Raw genomic sequence first — 20237 nt, forward strand, 5'->3', positions numbered from 1 at the left:
GCATTAACAGGGATCCAGCACCATTAAGTAGTGCAAACATGACTCAATAATGCACTGATGGGTTTTACGGATGCATACCAAGAAAAAAAAAATGAAACGTGTTTAAACAACGTAATAGGACAAATTTGGAAAATAGAAACTATAGCTTAGTAGAGTATATGTACCTCCACATTCCTAGGATAAAACAATTACTGTTTTAAATTTTGAAAGAGGACATGACATTTAACAAAGCAAAACTTCAGCAGAGATGGCATTATGAACAATTTATGTGGACTCTAATATTTGTTTTTTAGCAATACAAAATTACTGGAATAACATTCTTAAAGTTTATCAGGAAAGAGAATTATTTAAATTAAGTTCTTTCACCACAGAATACAGTAATCATTTGTGGACTTTGCAAATTTGAAAGACAGTCTCTCCATTGTGACTTTTTTTTTTTTTACTCTAACCAGTTTTACCTTTTTCAAACCAGTTGTCTGCAGAAACAGTTAACACTTGAGATTGAAAGTCTGCAGCACACATGCAGAAAATGTGGGTATTCTACTTATTGACATATTGTAAATTGCCTGCACAAAACAAAGAATCTATTAAGTTTGCAAATGGCACTTAGTGAACTCTTGAGAGACTAACAGGAAAAGTCACATCTTAAGCGAAATTAAGAATTGTTAACTTTCATTCTCTGCAGCACCAGCGGGCAAAAGAAACAAAGGGAAAAAAGGTGTTGGAAATATATGTCAAATCTAATATTCAAAAGCAGTTTTATAAGGGACACACTATATTGTGGAGTTCTGCAAGGTCATTGTGAATCTATACCTGGAGTAACTTTATTCCTTTTGTCTTCTTTGAAGCCTTGCAAACTATTCACACCTGACTGAAGTCTTCCAGCTGCTATTCCAAGCCTGACACCACCATGACCAAAATCTGCAGGATAACACAAGGCAGACGTCAATAAACCTATAAATAAGTAATGATGAGTATAAGAAAATGCTGTAAAAATTTTTGCAAATGTGTTGTCCTACAGAAAAAAAGGAAACAGACTCCCACAAAAACATATGTATACAATAAAACGCGACCCAAGTGTATTTGTGTAGATACCATGCTGCATGTAGTACATACTGATTAAAGCAAACTGCATAAAACATTAATATTTTAAGCAGGAACCTGAATGAATGTGGAAGAAGTGAGCTATAGAATTTTACGTCATTATATTACAATGTAGAATTAAAAGGTACACAGTGTGAGATCTCCCAAAAAGTTGATCAAGTGGTAGGAATGCAAATGCATAGTTCTGGTGCCTGACACATTGGCTAATTACATTTACTATTCCCAAGCTTCTTTTCTTCAGAGTTGAAGCTTCTGAACTTAAAATTAAGGATTGAAAATTAAACTAATAGCACTAATTTTTTAACTGAATAACTGGCAAGCAATAAGCACTTTACCGATAAAGAAAGTCTTGTACAATGTAATATGCAGATGAGTGGTTCTTTGTTAATAAAGTGTAAAATCATAGTATTTATTACTTTTTATAGTACACATGCTACACAAAATGAACCATTGTACTATTGTCCCTAGATTGACAGTCACGTTCGTGATGAATTTAATAAAGTCACAATAGTGCTATTCCTGATGACTATTGTACTACTTGAAATAAATTTCAGAGCAAAAATAAAGTTTTATGAGAACACGGACGTCTGCAAAAAGAAGTTAATGTTAACCACTCAGTTTCTGCTTGTGAATTTGCATCATAAAAAAGTTGAGCTGTTCTTAAGTTATAATTAAGTTAAGTGATGCTTATAATGAGAGCTTCAGAGGATAGACCATACTACAAAAGAAGAACAGTTACAGAATGCTCCCATTTGTTGCAAAACGAACCTGACCAGAATAAATCTTTTAAAAATAAAAGCAGGTCCACAGACGTGGAACAATATGTTGCATGGGGGGTAGAATATCAACAATTCATAAAGCATTAAGGCTTCTCAAATTTAAATTCTTTAAAACAAAAAAGCGAAAGTTACATAACTGCCACCCTAGTTCGCCATCAGTTCTAATGCAGATGCAAACACATTATGTTTAAATTTGTTTTATTGTTGCGGTCAGAGTTAAGGGCAATCATAACAGTAGCTGTAGGAGAATCAATATTCAGCCCCATCCAGCACATATTTATACTAGAGAGAAAGAATAGAAACAAAGCAAGCAAAACGAACCAAAACTAGAAATACCTCGGTCCCCTTCCCACCCTTACCCTACCCAGGGGGCCAGTGCTAACTAATTACCCAGTGAGGTCCAAGCGTTTGTCTCTCAAGTATGCTAGGCGGCAGCATTATGCTGAGTCTGTGTAGTCAGTCTTAATAGTCTGATTTATCTTGGGCAGGTTAATTCTGTGAACTCTTGTGACAATAATGCAATGAATGGCTTCCAGGTTTCGCCATAAGAGTAGCCCTGTTGTACAAGTGTGAGGGATAGCCTTTCCATGCCCAAGAGATGCCATAAGCGGTGTAGCCAATTCAGCAGCGTAGTGACCCTGTCTGAACCCCAGTGTGGCAATATGGATTCGTGTGCTGCCCCCAACGCGAATGCTATGTGTTGGCCTCTTATAGATTTCCATGGGAGTTTGTGGGTTCGGAAGGCACAGCACAACATATGAAGAAAACCTGGGGAGTTTATCAGTATGTGGCAATTTTTGTTGCCGTTTCTATACTGGCAACATTAGATGCTGTGTGTCTGGCACAATAGTAAATGTCCCCCCACTCCTTGGTGGTGAAATGCCTGCCTATCTTCCTCTCCCATCTCTTTTGTGCCGGGTTATCTAAGTCAGGAGGAACTTGTGAGATCATCGTGTATAATTCTGAGACAAGGCACTTGTCTGTTTCTTTAGCGAGGAGCCATTTCTAGAACTTAGTAAGGTATCACTGAGCAGCCTCCCTCATTGTAGGGTGCATCACTCAATGTCGTATCCGTGTATACCTAAATTGCTTTGCCTCTGGGATCCCATTCTCAGTGCATAGAATATGAAATAGGATGAGACCATCCTCATGAAAGAAATGGCCTATAGAACTTTGTCCCTCCCTTTGCCTTTCTTTATAGGAAGCGGTATCCAAACCTGGTGTGAAATCACGGTTCTCTACCACTGGGGTGAGTGGAGAGGGGAACGGAGAAAAGCCCTTAAGAGTCACCATCGTATCCCAAACCTTTAGTGTAGGTGAGGTGACTGCTGATAGGTAGAGTTTGGCAGGGTGCTGAGACTTATACAACAAGCATTTGCAATGCAATAGGTCTCGCATTTGCGGGAGTGTTAACCTATTGGCATTGTAAATGACAATGCCTTTTATTTATGTTTTAAAAACCAACACATAAATAAAAGGCATTGCCATTTACAGTGCCAGTAGCTCAAATTCTAACAACTGTGAGACCTATTGCATTGCAAATGCTTGTTAATGAGGCAATGGTAGACATGATTGTGTCCACCTCGGATAGGTCGACGTTTGCGTAGGCTGCCCACTGTCAAGGTGCTTGTCTATTGCTCGGTTCCAGGTCATCCGATATTTATGTCCTCCCATGCTGCACCTCCACCGCTGCCACCTGCCTTCTCTTCCCCTCCCCGTGTGATAGTGAGTTTCAGTGGATGAAGGCAGCACAAAGTTGTTTTCCTTGTATGCCTAGTACTTAGTTCTTGCAACGCTCTATGCCTGTTAGCATGATGCACCAATACTGTTTGGAAAATGGCACCAATGTTGCTTTCCCCTTAAACAGATCACATAAGAGGACACTTTGCAGAAGTAGTTTGGAATGAACTTGGGGAAGCTATACAACTTTGATATTCTGTATCTGATACCGTAGACTATAAGTCCATTGCTATTGAATAAGTTGGTCCCTTGAAGAGCTGGATGACCTGACATGGTCTTTTATCTGGCTGCATCGTGTTTCAACAAGTTAAAAAAAAAATATATATATATATAAATAACTTTATGGTGTGATCTTAAAGGCTTATAAATGTTATTGAACAATGTTGGTAGCTGGGACGTGCATTGCACTGTCACATGGGTCTGATTCTCTTCTTTGTCTGTCTGATGTTATTGTTTGCAGCCTGTGTTTGCAGGGTTGCTTGCCTACCAGGGTTGGAATGGCATATCCCATTTGTGTTTTCATCTCAGACCCTCCTCCTGGGATGCACTGTTTTGGAATGGATACATAAAGGTGAGGAATCTGCAGGTAGAAGGGCCCTTCAGAAGAATAAGTTACTTACCTCTAGTAACTAGATTTCTGTGGATAATATACCTTCAGATTTCTCACTGCCCGCCTGCCTCTCCACTCTTGGTGTTGTATGCTTAATAAGACTGCTCTTTTTGTCTGAATTGCATTCTGTCACTTTCATCAATCTTGTTTCCTTTAAGGGCAAGGAAAAAACGTACAGGAACTGATGTCAAAGCACTGGGATGGTGCATACATAGCTCAGTGACAACACATGCAGTGAGGCACCGAGTCTAGTCGGAGCCATCCCACCACCTGCTGACACCAGAAAGTTACTTAATATTTTCCGGATTCATTCCAGCACTTCAGGGAGACTCACGAGGGGAGGAATCTGCAGGTAGATGGAATATGCACCAAGCATATTGTTAGCAAAGGTAAGTAACTTATTCTTTGCCACAACTTTTGTGATCACAACTAATTGATTAGTTAACATTTGGAGGGCAGACAGTAATCACTGAATGTGTAAGTGGTCAGTTCCTGACAGCTTGACACTCACCATGCAGAGGTTGCAGTCATAAGGAGAAGCAGACCTCTGCTTCATGGACCACTTCAGGATCCACCCTGCCTCCAATGTACCATTTACAATGCACCACTTTCTGGGGCGTTGTCACTCCAGTCTCTTTAACGGACAAGGTTCACAATGCCTAGGCATATTGAATTTAGATGCTGGCCTGCTGTCCCAGAGAGGCCTCTATCTCGGCATTTGGTACTGTGAGCACTGAGGCACAGAATCCAAATCTTGCTCCATCTAAGGTTTGCTGTTCTGTGTGAATAGTCCCTTTGCCCAGCAAAGGATTAATACATTCTTGGTGGGCAATGGCTGATGGTGGATGTAGGTCAATGCAGGGCTTTGTGCTGAGAGTGTGGCCCATAGGATGGTGCAGGATTTTCTAAATGCTGCTCTATAGTGGGCCCCAGCGAAATTTCCGCAATGTTGCTGGAAGTATGGTAAATTCACATTAGCCCTGTTATGCTAAATTCCCCAAAGTTCGATAGTATGGCGTGTTGCATAATTACACCCCGTTCAACGTAAACTTTCAGCAGGACTTGAACGTGATTAGCTGCTGTTTGCCACACTTCTGTTCTTTGCACAATTTTTTATTGTGAAAGGCGCCCTTGCGTTCAAAATGAACGCGAGGATGCATTTCGCACTACAATATAGCGCCAAATGCCAATTTTGTTGAAATTTCTTGTAATTATGCAAGTCTGAATTATGCAAATGTTGCACACCCCTGCTCTATAGCCATGTTGGTGCATGTCCACCTTGTAAACTCTACCTATGGAAAGCGCGGTTCCGCGAAATGTAGGTACGCACTATCTGTCACATTCAGTCTGGCGGAGCTGTACGTCTTGTCTTGCTGTTGGCGGGGTTAATATTATTTGTGCAGTTACATTACCTCCTTTTTCTTCCTTTCACTTCTCTGGAGGAAGAAAAGAAGGAGCATCCCAGAGAGTGCTGGGCTGTTCCCATGGCTGCTTACACTGTGCTAATGAGGTGCCTTCGGGAAGGGGTAAGTCTCTTTTATTGGCCTCTGTAGGAATTCTCCACTGTAATAACCCTTCAGGCTCTGGAAGAATTGTAGCCTGCAGCGGTGCCGGATCCTGTCAGCCGAGCATCGCTTCTGAATTTAAAATAATTGTGCTCGAGCCTCGCCTTCTATCAGCTCGCTGGCGTGGAGCAGATGTGGCTACAAGTCTCCATATAGGAGTTATGAAGCGCTACTACCTGTTTTCTTGGAGGGGCATTAAGAAAAGACTTGTGTAATATTTCATTTGTTAAAGTTCTTAGTTTCTTTCTTTGCTAACAACGAGTGAAACAGAGGCCTGATAAAACATTTCTCTTCTGCACGCTGAAGAAACTCAGATGATGTATTCTCATGTTTAAGTCGCTTCATGAATGGCCTTTCCAGGCCGTCCAATCAGGCTTCAGCTTGCAGCAAAATAGTTGGTAGATTAGCTTTGCTTTGAACCGTCTGTCACATAGCCGAGCAGCAGGGTTATTTTAATAAATGTTAAAGGTCAAAACTAAATGTGGGGGCAATATCCCTGATCCCTGCTTAGTCATGAAAACCACTGAAGCCTTTTCCCCTCAAAGAGTTGTAGTGTGCCTTTATGACATGTCTCCCCCTGACAAGCGGTCGTGCGGTCGCGAAAGTGATCGCGATCAAACATCAAAGCGGCCGTGAAAGTGAAAGTAATCTAGGCTGGCCTGGTAGCACTTTTTGGAGCCCTCTCAAAAAGTCTCGCCAGACCAGCGCATGCGCTGGGTCAGGCGAGACCTAAAAAGGAATGTTCCACAAGGCCATTTTGGCCAGGGCCTTGTCGATGAACAGTCATCCTTTTTCAGACTCGGGCGACTCCACTCCAGGATATATCAAAGCGGAGCACCCTGGAAGTAGCAGAGAATGTATGGGACACCTAAACAGCCCTCCGTTGGTGATCGCCAGCTTCTGTCCCACTTCATCCGGGGGCGCCAGCCTGCCAAGACACAGCTCTGAAATAAACTCTTGAGAATCTGAAGTGTCCCAGTTGGAGGCAAGGTAGTGTCTGAAAGATGAACAATATACAGGGGAGGATCGTCATCTTGAGAGCAACTAATCGACCCATCCATGAAAGTGGGTATTGTTGCCATCTCAAGAGGTCTGACTTCACTTGTGTGACGAGGCTGCAGTAATTGAGATAGATCACCTCTTCTATGGTCAGGCTAATTTAATGGCAAGGTATGAGACAGCGTCTACCACCCATTGGATAGAAGGAAGGCAGTTAGATACTCTGGCGAGTCCCGGGAAACAGTGAGGCTTAGTGCCTGTGATTTGGAAATATTAATCTGAAACCCTGCCACAGTCCCAAATAATTTGACTTCCGCTAAGAACTCTGGGAGGACCTCCCTGGGATTGTCGAGAGAAGCAATAACATCATCCGCATACAATGTTATTAGGAGCTCTTCGCCCCCAAATTGAATCCCTGTAATCTTGGGATTATCCCGTATTCTTTGACCCAACGGCTCCATATAAAGTGCAAACAACAAGGGCGACAAAGAACAGCCCTGCCTAGTGCCATGTCTGATAGGGAAGCAAGAAGAGGTCCTGCCATTTACACGAACCGTTGCGCATGGCTTGCCATAGCTACTTAGTACCCAGGAACAGAACCGCTCTCCTAAGCCGAAGTGTTTCAGGACAGCAGTTAGATAGGGCCAGTGGACCCAATCAAATGCTTTCTCTGCGTCAATGGAGAAAAGCATGGATTTGTGTGGAGAGCAAGTAGCTTTGTCCACGAGGTGTAATATACCCTTGGCGTTATCTGGACACTGTCTATTGGGTATAAAGCCCGCTTGATCTGGGTCCACTAAGCTAGACATGTGTGGGGCTAATTGTGCTGCGAGGATCCCCATAAAAAGCTTAGCACCCATGTTTAAAAGTGATATATGCCGGTAAGACCCACACTGTCTCTTGTCTTTTCCTGGATTAGGTATAATCATGACCGATGCCTCTGTCATGGAAGGGGGGATTGTTGAAGGATTAGAAATGGAGTGAAACACCAGAGTGAGGAGTGGCGCAAGTGTGGTGCAGAAAGTTTTATAAAAGGATGCAGTGAATCCGTCGGGACCCGGAGATTTTTCGGGTTGCAGTCTAGTTATCGCAAAGATTACTTTGTCTATCCTAATGGGTGCATCTAAGGTTGTTGCTTGGTCAAACATGAGGCGGGTGACCCTCGCTTCTTGCAGATAAGAATGAATTTCCCAGGAAGGGAGGTCTTGTCCAGAGTAAAGCTTACCATAGAACGCTGCGAAGCGCGATGCTATCGCCTCCCTCGTCTCCCTGAATCAAAGTGCCCTCTTCAGATAAGAGATTCTCTACTGTGTTAGCTTGGCGCAGGCCTTTCAGTTTGTTAGAGAGCATTCTCCTACATTTATTGCTACCGACATAAATGGCATGTTTGAGTCGGAGGATTGAGTACTCTGCATTATCCCAATCAAACCCGGCTAACTCTTTCCTGGCAGTTTCCAATTGGCACCAGACTCTGGGGGATCCTGTGCAGTGATGTATTTGTTCAAGTTCTCAAACTTGAACTCAAATTTGAGTGTGCTTCTCCTTCCTCACTCTATTATCTGCTGCTGAGTAAGCAAGAAACTCTCCCCATATCACTGCCTTCAGGCCGTCCCAAATTTTAGAGATGGAGACTCAGAATTATTGTTAGCTTCTAGGTAATATTTGATCGCCTCATCTATCTGCAGAATGACCTCCAGCCTACGAAGCAACGTCTCTGTAAGCCTCCACGAGCGGGGGACCCGGCCCCAAAATGGGACATCTAGGTCCAGCAATTCAGCTGAATGATCCGAAAGAGAACGAGGGTCTATCTTTATTGAACCAGTTGCAACCTCCACCTCCCGGGAGCCTAAGAAATAATCAAGCCTCGCATAGGATTTGTGGGCATGAGAATAAAACGTATATCCCCTAGCCGTGGGATGAGAGGCCCGCCATAAGTCCCTTAAACCCCACTCCTGTAGCCATCGAGTCCCTCCCTGCTCAAGTGCTCCCGCTGTTCGGTGTCTACGTGTCGCCCTATCTAATTTGTTGTGAAATACCAGAATGAGATCACCTCCAAGAACTACCCAACGGTCCTGAGAAACCGCTACCCTTAGAAATTGTTCCAGAGCTTCGATAGGACCCTACGATGATAGAGAGGGGGCCTACAGGAATCTTGGCCACCTTGGTCCCTACTTTCCCTTGAAAGGTGCGAGAGAACAAAAGTGCCACCTCGCAGATTTGTGTGAAGGAGAGGACTAAAATTGTTGAGGAAAGGCTTGTGAGTGCATTCTAGGCCAGTCCTTGTGAAGTAAATGTGTCTCTTGTAACAAGCATATGTCAGCACAAGACTGTTCTAAATATGAGACGATTTCCTTTCTCTTTACGGGGTTATTCAGGCCTTTCACATTAAGGGTAATATCTCTCAAGGATGTCATTCTGGTAGCCATACCCCCTCATCTCGCTGGCCCCATCACGCATGCTGGAATTGTTGGCAAGCACTAAAAAAAAAAAAAGAAATGTAAACAAATAACATCTTAAGTCTCTGGGGTGGGAGAGAGACAGAAAGTCTAATCCCTCAGCAGTGGTGAAGACTGACTAGGGAGTTGGACAACTTCAAAGGATTAATCTTCCCTCCACCCCGGCAGCCCAGCACCCCAACAAACCCACAGCACATCTGTTGTCTCTCAGGCAGGTTCGTTAGATGTGTCACCCTCAGCCAGCTCATCCAGGAGTGCTCTCCTCTCCGAGGCCATTGCGGCGGGTGCAAATACTATAACAGAAAGATAGTCGCTTTAAAAATATCTAGAGCTAACATTTGCTAACTTTCCTTATTTTATAGTAAAAATAAGTAAGCATTAACTAGTTGGTAATATGGAGGAAGACAAGGCTGCCCTAGCTTTTGGTATGTGATTTAAAAAATAAAATAATGAAATAAATGGAAGGGATTGGAGCCAGATAGCTAGCACCCATAACCTAACAGATTTAAGGTACAGCCTCTTTTTGTAAAGGCTGGTGTGGCACTCTATCCCCTTATGGAATGAGTCAGCTGCTTCAGTAGAAGGGGGTTTATTAGATTTCTGATAACATATGGCAATCAATGGAATTATATAGATTAGGATGCACTGTCCAGATGTTGCTAATCCTGAGTGGTGAATAATTCCTTGGAAGGGTATAACTACTTTGAGAGGATTTTCCAGAAACCCTTACTCATGGAAATAGTTACGAAGATGTTAAAGAGATGAGCATTCTCCCTTCAGCAAGGTGCAGCAAGTATGGTGGTGGCTGGAGTCTTAACTGGCCAATGAATCCTCAAACTAATAGGAAAAAGAGGATTACATGCTGGACGATGATGAAATGTCTCAAAAATTACTGAGGGCTTAACTTCTGTCGTAGCCATGGGGATATTGAAGTTGCCCTTCTGGTCAGATTGTTATGGAATACTGTAAAAGAAATAACTAGTAAAACTCTCAAAGGAGATGCCGGATGGGTAAGAGAACATTCTCAATGACACTCAGGGATGTGTCTCTGGGGTTAGGCATTTAGGGTGTGAGGAGATCTTGTAGTTTGAGGTCACTGTGGAGCACAGGACTGCCTTGATCTCATGATACTACCTAATCTGCATCTTGATGGAAACTTTGTAGAATAGGAGGTATTTCAGTTAAAAAAAAAAATCACTAAATGGGCAAGTAGTCACTTGAAGACACCAAGGGCCCGATTTTGATTCTGACAGATGGCCTGTTTCTCCCCAGGGAGATGGAGTAAATACCTCCATCATCCTGACAGAGATGCAGCCCAACAGATTTATAAGTGACCATCAGCAGTCATTTAAAAAGCACTGTCAGGAACTGCCGTCACCACAGTTCCTGTCAATGCATTGCGCAGTCTGGTGCAGGGCTCCGTCAACATGACAGAGCCTTTGCACCAAGCAATTTTCTCTTTTTATTTAAAAAAAATAAATAAATAATCTTGTTTTGGAATTTTCTTTTTGAAAATAAAAGGAATAATGCACCCTTGGCAAGAGATCATTATTTCTTTTTTTACTGTCCCTCCCCACCAGGGCTTGCCTGGCAGTGAAGAACAAAAAAAACAAAACAGCTATATTTCTGCCCATGACATATAGCCAATTTTCCAATGGCCCTTTCTCAGTCTGGTCATCGCCAGGTTTCTCACTGGCTTGCTTGTATCCTTCCACTGCTGATGCTGCTTACATTCATGAAGCTACTGGGTTCTTTTTCTTTCAGCGTTCCATGGGAGCACATGTATTTCCTTGCTCTCTCTCTCTCTCTCGTTTGCTGCTTCGCACCTCACATCCATGCCGCTGCGTTTTGTAAAAAAAGAAAAACGAAATTCGTGCCAAAGCCCTCATCAGGAGGTTACTGCAGTTTGCAGCACCCACTGCCCCTTCCATAGCTGCCAATGACACTACCACTAAAGCTACAAACCATCACACTTCTACAAGTATGACACTTCAGCCTATTACAAGCCCCCAAAGTTATAAGAAAGGCTTGGGTAGGAGGGGTTAGTCATTTTTATTTTATATTGAATTAACATCTGCTATTCTGTTCATTTTTAAATTACATAAACAGAGCCACCATGTGGTTTACTGTCAAAAGTGTGGGTGTTGACAATTAAGTACCGGTGACAAGCACCGGAAACCACCGGCTCAAATGTAGCACTGTCCGTTGGAGACATTTGGCCGCAGGGGTGACAGAGTAATCACCACCGTGGCCAAACTTAAGGTCTGCCCACATCAAAGTTGCTCAGGTGGAACACTGTTCTGGTGGGGAGTTACTCTGTCCCAGATGCGACTGAGTTCCCTCTCCGCCAACATATAAATCGGGCCACAAGTGAAAACATTAACATTTTGAAAAATAAAAAATATTCCTCTCAGGAAACTTTTGACAAGGACACAGCCCTTGGCAAGGAATCCTGAAAATCGGAAAAGGAAAAATAACAGGCTTCAAATGACAATTTTGAGTCTCGTGGAACCGGAGAAATGCTTACTATTCTAACAGAGTATTGCTGGGGTTTGGCTCTTTCAAGTTTCTATCTGGCTCCATTCAGTTTGTTTTTAGGTCTTGTCTTACAGACAGCTTTAGCTGCTTGCTGGCAAAGACATACCGCCTGGGGTACAGTATGAAGAGTGAGCCAGGGTCAACCCATTGCTCATGATTGGATTACTTCACTGTCTATCACAGTTCCCTGCACATTTATCCAATGGCTTTTCTTCCTATTCTTGTGTTTGTCCTAACCCAGGAGCGTTTCAAGTCTACCAGGTTTCTCACTGGCTTGCTTGTATCCTTCCACTGCTGATGCTGCTTACATTCATGAAATTACCGGGGTCTTTTTCTTTCAGTGCTCTATGGGAGCGCATGTATTCCCTTGCTCTCTCTCTCTCTCTCGTTTGCTGCTTCACACCTCACATCCATGCCGCTGCGTTTTGTAGACGTTGCATCCACCCTGAGTTCATCTGTTGCTTCTCCACACTGTTTACATCAGCTTCCCATCCTATCCTGTTGCCAAACTCCATGCCCGGCTGCAGCATTTGGATTGACCAAGGCCATGTGCTTTTAAAATGTGCAATGGTGACAGGCCAGGCGTGCAACGCCGATTGGGCTCAAAGGGCTTCAGCCCCCCCCCCCCTCCCCTCGTGTGTCAGCCCGGGCTGAGACAGCGTCCCGGGAACCCACACAGACAGTTTTTGAGCTTAGCGCAGCCGCACCTGAGTACTTCGCAGGTTTTTAAAAGACCATTTACGTGTTAAAGAGGCTTTGTTGTTTTTTCACCCCTTCACCTCCACTCTGCCTACTGCTGGAAGAATTAGCCCCCCCCCCCCACCGAAAATCTTTTATAGACCCCCTCCCGAAATTTGGCTCTAGTTACGCCTCTCTGACAGGCCCGCTATAGTTCCAAGATGTATGTCACTTTGCGTGGTGCAACACGAGAAATTAACACTGCGGCTGTTTTAGGAAGACCGCCCAATGTTTTCATGCTTTCAAGAAGGCTGCTACAATGCGCCAGCAAGAAACATGACAACGCAGCATAATGTCACAACAAAGAGACTGTCTTGAAAGTATGGAAACATTGTTTTCTATACTTCCCAAACCTCTGCTGCGTTGCATTGTCACGTTGAATCAAACAATGTAGCAGCCATTCTGAAAGCATTGAAAGCAATGTTTTCTATGATTTCAGCTAAGCCAATCATGGTCAGCAGGCGCACAGTTGTGAAAGGCAACCTAGAGGCTAGCAAATAACCAGGTGGACAGACACTTCCTATTTCAACCTTTTGCAGTAATTTAAACTTGAAACTCCCGGAAATAGATTACTTTACATTTTGTATGCAGTAACTTCATGACGGGGTGGAGTGATTTTTCTGTGCTGTTGCAGACAAGGGAGACAATACAAACTTTGTGGAGTGGCTTGGTGTGTGTGTTTATGAACACAAACAAAAATGTTAGCTGGTGTTTTTCCTTCCAATAGGACAGTAGCCCAAGTTCATAGCTTTCCAACTTTTTCAAGACAACGTTTTTTTTTGCATCATGCAATAGATTGAGAGGGCTGGCTTGCTGAGTTCCACCTGAGTCATTTATTACGTATCTTTTTTAATTAAATGCACGTTTTGCAGATTAATTTTCTGGCCAAGATGTGTCGTAAGATTAATCTACTTCTATAAAAAGTTGGTTGGTTTTTCCACCTTTTCACGAAGGAATTGTTTTGCTCCTTTTATCCTGCAGGGGACTGTTAGGTGGGATTAGTTGGTTTCTTACTTTTCTGGACATTGAGTGCACACCTTCTTCATGGGTAAGGGTTCATTGTTCATTTCCCATGTACATATATTACACTTTACTCCTCCCTTACATTAGGGACGGGAATGGGTTCCAGCCCCATTCTCTTATAGCACATTTGCCAACATTGGATATTTACGGTTTCCATCTTCAAACAGGGCATCGTTGTATGGGTCCTCATTTTGCCCACCCCCAAGTCTTAGGGTAGGACATGGGTGTTAGTCCCATTTACAGTAGCTCCTTACCCCTATGTCTTGGGGTAGGATTTGGGGGTCAGTTCAGTTTACAGTTGCGCCCTCCTTTTGTCAGGGGTAGGCCATGGGTGTTAGTCCCATTTACAAAGGCTATCCACCCTTATGTCAAGGGTAGGTCATGGGTTGTAGTCCCATCTTCCCGTACTAGTGTTACATCATTACCCTTACACAGGGTGTGTCTTACTGGGTTTTACTCCCATTTACAGTATTCACGTCACTAACCTTTACATTATCTTTACATTATCTATCTCCATTTGGGGTACAGTTTTGTTTTAGTCTATGCCTAGACTTTGCTGTTCATTTACTTATAACGTTATGCTACCATTGCACTATTTTCTCATTTTGAAAATGAGGGGGGGTGAGTGATACTGTTTGTATTTCCTACTCTTCTTCTCTGTTTTCTCACTTGTTCAGTTCTCCTTGTGATGTTACATTTTCTTTTCATCCATGGAAGCTGGACTATATTTGATTGATTTTCTTCCTTTGTCCAAAGCCTTTCCCTTATTGTAGTGTGTTTCTCTTTCTCCTATGTTCAGGAGGAGATCCTGTCTCCTCTACTTTGTGTGTCTGGGTTTAAAGAATGCCTTCAGTGTGTATCGTGCTATGTCTTCCTTCCTTGCATGCCTGTCTGGCCAGTGGGTGTGTTTGGGGGTTGCCTTTGGTGCGTTTATGTCCATCTGCTTATTTGTTGTTTCTTATGTCTTTTCACTTTATTCTACACGTTTGAAATTTATAGATAGAGAGGATGGTTCACATTCAATTGTGTATATTTAGCCATCACTTCCTTTTCATTGTCTTCCTCCTATCTCTTCGCTCTTTCCATTTTGTTCATGTCCATTGTATTTACTCTGTTGCTTAGTGTTCCTCTCATGTACTCCTTTTCTTGGTTCACATTGTTTTATCTTCTTTCAAGTAACCACACTTATGCTTCTGTTATATAAGAAAGGGAGATATGTAGTATCCTGTTCATGTTAATGTTCTGCCATTATCTCTCCCCCTGCTCAGCGAGTGTGAATGTGATGTGTGCTGCATGGAATGTTGGAGTGATGATGTGCATTGGAATGTTGGGTGCCTGTGAGGTGAAATGTGACAGTTGAAGAATGGGCTGAGCAGCCGGTAGGCTGCTCCTGGTGGGGCCGTTTCACAAGAACTTACCTACATGTAACAGACTTTCAATAAATCTACCTAACCTACATTCTACCTGCGTGGACCTCGTTACTACACATTGTTCAATCACTGAGCATGTAGATGCAAAGTGTGCAGCCATGGGTGCAGAACACTGCCCTGCTGCTGTGACAGAAGATCCTTCTGAAGAGACAGCTTGATAGGAGGACAGATGCTTATACCCAAGCATTCAGGATAACACACTCTCCTGGGCCAATCCAGTGCTACAAGGATGACTTGGGCCAGTCCTTCCCGATGTTCTTCAGAACTTGGAGCAGGAGACGCAGTGGTAGGAAGACATCCAGGAGGTCCTGAACTCCACTCTAGACTGAATGAATCTCTGAGCAAGAGCTGCTTTGCAAACACCAGCATGCAGAAGTGCTGACACTGTACATTCTCGGCTGTGCACAAAATATCAATCCAGAGATCTCCACATTGGTGGGTGTAACTACCATTCGTGATCCGCTAGGCAACTGTGGCTGAATTTGTCCACCCTGGTGTTTAAAGATCCTGCCAAGGGGTTCACCACCATAGAAATCACTTGGCAGTCCAGCCACTTCCAGAGGCGCCAAGTAGCCTTGCACCGGCTGTCAAACCAAAACTCCACCCTGCTTGTTACAGTACAACATAGTGGTGGCGTTGCTCATGAGCATCAACATTAGCGGTCCTTTGATGGTAGGCAGGAATGTCAACGACAAGCGAATCGCTTTCAACTCCAACAATATCATTTGGAGTTTAGTTCTCCATTGGAGACCAGATTCCTCTAATACCCACCTCTTCCAGATGGGCACCCCAACCCAACAGTGATGCATCTAAGAACACTGTCAGCTCTGGGTGGGGTAAGAAGAAGGGTGTGCCACTGTCCTAATCACGTTCCAGTAACCACTACTGCAGATCTTTTGCAGTCAACTCCGAAATCAGGATACAATCCAACAGATTTCCCTGATATTGAGTGTATTGGAATTTCAGGTCCCACCTCAGAGCATGCATGTGCAGGATGCAGGAGACCAACAATCCCAGTCACCCACACTGAGATCCAGGACAGAGTCTAAGACATCTGGACCCTAGCCCGAATGTCCTGGGCTCTCCGTTGCAGGGCAAAGGCACAATAAATCAAACAGTGTCCAGAATACCTTGTAGGGAAAGCAACGTCTGCGAAGAAGTGAAGTGTGACTTTGGTTCTTTGATTATGACCACTAAAGATGTTAGGAGGTTTGCCATCATCTGGAAGTGGCAGACAACTGCCTAGGGAGAGTTTGTTTTCAGCAGCCAGTTTTTTAGGTAGGGGAAGTCCATTGATGTGCTCTGACCACTGCCATCACTTTGGTGAACAACCAAGGGGGGCAGGTGATCCCAAAGGAAAGCACTCTGAACTGAAAATGCTCTTGACCCACAATGAAGCGCAAGTAGTACCTGAGTGTGAGCCTGTTAGATGGAGATGGGAAAATAAGCATCCTACCAGCATCGGAGATCTAAAATAGGACAGAGACCTCTGTCCATCTTCGGCACAAGAACATAATGGGAGTAACACCCAGTTCCTACTTCTGAGGACATAAATCTATCTATGACTGTTTCGCCAAAAGGGCCTGCACTTTCTGCAGTAAGACAGTCAGATGGCCCTCCATAATCTACCCTGGAAGTGGTGGTAGGTGCAGCAGGGCAAAAAGTAAGGGAAGTTTGTAGCCTAGGCAGACAATGTGTAGGACCCACTTGTTTGTTGTGATGACCTGCTACTGCAGGATAAAAAAGCGGATCCTGCCTTCAACAGGGTAGCTGTGTTCCAGCAAGGACACACTAGGCCACTGGAGGGGCAAGGAACTCAGCTGCACATTGCCCCTGCTGACCTTGCGGTCTATTGGAACTGTGGCCTCGACCACAAAATGGCTGAAAAGCCTGGTTGGCTGGAGGAGGAGTCTGGCTTTGATGGACAAAAAGCCTCTACTGTAGGCACAAAGAGGGCAAAATTGCTGGTGGGAGTTGCGTTACTGGAGTAGACAGCCTCAAGAAACATGCTGTGGTTCTGCTCTTTAAAGCACTGTATTGCCGAGTCATCTTTATCCCCAAAAAGGCAGGATCTGTCGAAGGAGATGGCAATTAAAGATGCCTGGACATCCCATGAGAAACCTGTAAATCTCACACGGGCGTGGTAATGGAGAGGCACACTAATGCCCATGGCACGTCCCAAGCAATCAGTTGTCAAGGCTTCTACCTGCTGCAACATCCTTAAACACACCTGGAAAGGAAGGGTGCCTAAGGACAAGGAATGGAATTAGATGGAGATTGGGAGCGAGACCAAGAAGCACACTGACGCACTTGCACTCTCTCTGGAATCCGAGAGTGGTGGGAAGAGGCTGTTTCCCCGCTTACATTTTTTATGTTTCTTCTTCGAATTACCCAAAGACTTTGACCGAGACAAGGACCTTCTGTGGGAATGACTTCTTTAGCGGGAACAGGACCTTCCCTCGATCATGCAGCAGTGTTCTTGTGCTTGGCGGCAGAGTGTGACTTTGCAGTGCTGAATACCTTTTGGGCTCATCTGGGCGAAGTCTCCACATGCATTGGCATTATGGTAGGATACCAAGAACCACAGACTATATGCGGGTCCACCCCAGACATTTGTTTGCAACAGTCCCTGCATGATTTTAACCCTGTTGTTTTAGGGGTAACATTATCCTACACACTGGAAAGTTTGTGCTGAAATCTCTGGTGAAAAGATCAGTGAGAAGCTCAGGATACACATCTGAAGTCGCGAAATGAAAGTAAAGGATGTCAGTGCACATAGGTGGCGCTTATGTGCAGCTCCATATGTCACTTCTGGAGCAGAACGAAGTAAGTGCAGAGCCGCAAAACATCACCTAGCGGCGCGCAGAGGACCTGCTGAAAGGTTTCCGGATTCAGTTTGATGCCTGGGGGAGCAGTTACAAAATGCAAAATCTATGGTTAGAAGTATTAATCAGAAAAATGATTTTCTGGAAGTGAATTTCTCTTTGTGAAATTATGCTGGGATCCTGAATACGAGGAGTACCTTCGTAACATGAAAATATGCAGTATGCATGGATTATAATTTACAATGTTGCTTGTACTCCTGTAGAGCACATCATGTAAGTGCAATGGCATTTAGATATAAAAGAAACCTTTACCTGTTGCAGGATCCGAGGGAATGAGAACTCCTAGTGTTGTTGTTCCATCAGTCCGCCTCCTTTCAAACTCCAACTAGAAACAAAATAAAAACAATCATCTCTAACGCGAACAATTCAAATAGCACTCTTACAAAATTGAGTGCCTAAGAAATAAAACACTGGGAACTGGAATTGCCTGTGAGAAGACCAGAAATTGTGCAGTCAAAGACAGGTACGTTTAAAAAGATAAGCTGTTTGCAGTGTACTGTCAGACGCTTTGTGTGGTAACATCAATCACACAGAAAATATGTAGTCAGAGGATTTGGAGGGATGGGTGTTAAAAAGAAAGTACATATGCACTTATTAGTATTTATCACACACTTTCTTCTGGAACCTACCTTAACTGAATGACATTAAAGTGTAATTGATGCTCTTGGAAGGTTTTTGGACTGGTGGATTTCTACCATAAGTTATAAAGAGAAGACAGTGATAAAGCAAGGACACTACCCACCTAAATTTAAGTAGGGAAAATTCCAGCCACATCCCTGCAACTTAGTTGACGCTCCTGAAGCCCTTCGTCATCTCCTGAATGAGTTGTTATTTGCACTCACTATTGGCATCCGTTCTGCTTCTCCATGGACTGTTTTAGCATCTTTTAAGTTGTGGGATGTGAATGTTTTAAAGAACAATGACCCATCATTGTGGTGAAAACTGGAAGGGTTGTTTGGAAAAAGGATTAAATGACTGTAGAAAGGTTCAACTGACTGTGAATTCAGGAGGAAGATTGTTAAGTACAGAGCTGTTCGATTGTGATGCAATATCTTGCACCTGGCTGTTGACAAGAAATTCAGGCTGTATGGCAGTGTCCCATGTGATTGAAAATAGATCGAATTGAAGATACCCTGTATATCCAGGTGAGAACACCATATTTGATGGTAAATATAAGCTACCCTTCTAGGTTCCTAGTTTTCACATAATATTATATAATTTGGCTTTCCCTTTGAGGTGCTCCTGGCCTCCCCACCCCTGGTTTGTTAAGTCAATACATCTTCATTGTGTTGTCAGGATTTTCTTTTGCTGGCCAATGATGGAAGGATAGCCTTCAAAACCAGGTGGGTGGTCCAAATTAAAACATTTAACATGAAATATCACCTCTCTATCAGGTGACATTTGTTGTAGTGAGAGATAATTGAAGCCTTATTGTCGGCTCCCCAGTCCAGAACAGAAGCATTAGAGATGTGTAAAATGGTCATGTTTATTGGAAGGCAACCCTTTCATTAAGTTGACGTTTTCAGCATGGTGGAGGCCCAAGTGGTTCCTCACTACAACTTTTGTTTGGAAATCTTGGAGTACTTTCTCATGTCAATTGACTTTCATAAGTCAGTTTTCCAGATATGAATACATAAAGGTTCTCCTTTCCTGACATGAACTGCCAATTCTGCCATGCATATTGAGGGCACGCTTTGCCTGCTTTCAGTCCGAAGGAAAAACTTGGAAATGAATAAGTTTGATGTGGAAGTGTTCCCTTGTTTCTGGACATTTAGCTCTATCTACTTCCATCTTCATCCTATACATTTAATAATTTGCTGGGGGGCCAAAAAGAAAAATAGACCAAGAATGGAAGGATTTAAATGTTTGATGTGCATCAGGCTTTCATTTTGCAAAGTGAAACTAAACAGATCTTCAGATGCACAGGCTATGACAGTAATTATAGGTGGATAAATTGCCATATTATCAGACATGTTAGTCATCTGATTGGATACAATTTTACCCTTGTCGACTACTTCAAGGAAGTAATCACTAGATAACCTAAGTGTAAATCTATTCATGGAGTTCCAGAAATTTGAGCTTGCTGCTTTGAACAGTTGGGCATTAAGTTTCAAATATGTTCTTTCCTGCCACATCCATCCTGCAGCTTTTGTTATTCAGAGGAGTACAGGTCAAGGGAATGTTGGGAAATTATTACTGCTTCCACTATTGCTAAATCCGGTGAAGGGTCTCCTCTGTGGTATTTTTCCAACTAAGTCTCAGACAACTGGGAGGGAAATGGAACAGAGAGAACTTTTATCACTGGCTCGATCAGGGCTGCAGACAAAGGCATTAGAGTCCTTGCTCATGTTTTATAATGCAATGACCCAA

At 43.4% G+C, this 20237-nt stretch overlaps 1 protein-coding gene across 1 annotated transcript in view; it reads right to left on the reverse strand.

Annotated features, from left to right (window-relative positions):
• Positions 1-20237, reverse strand: part of BRD7 (bromodomain containing 7) — a 257053-nt gene that overhangs the window by 92321 nt on the left and 144495 nt on the right. Inside the window, exons 9-10 of the mRNA XM_085640013.1 lie at positions 18120-18192; positions 814-921 (exon numbers count right to left, since the gene is read on the reverse strand). Coding sequence (XP_085496139.1) covers positions 814-921; positions 18120-18192 — 181 coding nt within the window. The remainder of the gene's footprint in view (positions 1-813; positions 922-18119; positions 18193-20237) is intronic.

The sequence above is a fragment of the Triturus cristatus genome, chromosome 12, assembly GCF_964204655.1.
Source record: "Triturus cristatus chromosome 12, aTriCri1.1, whole genome shotgun sequence".
Taxonomy (NCBI): domain Eukaryota; kingdom Metazoa; phylum Chordata; class Amphibia; order Caudata; family Salamandridae; genus Triturus; species Triturus cristatus.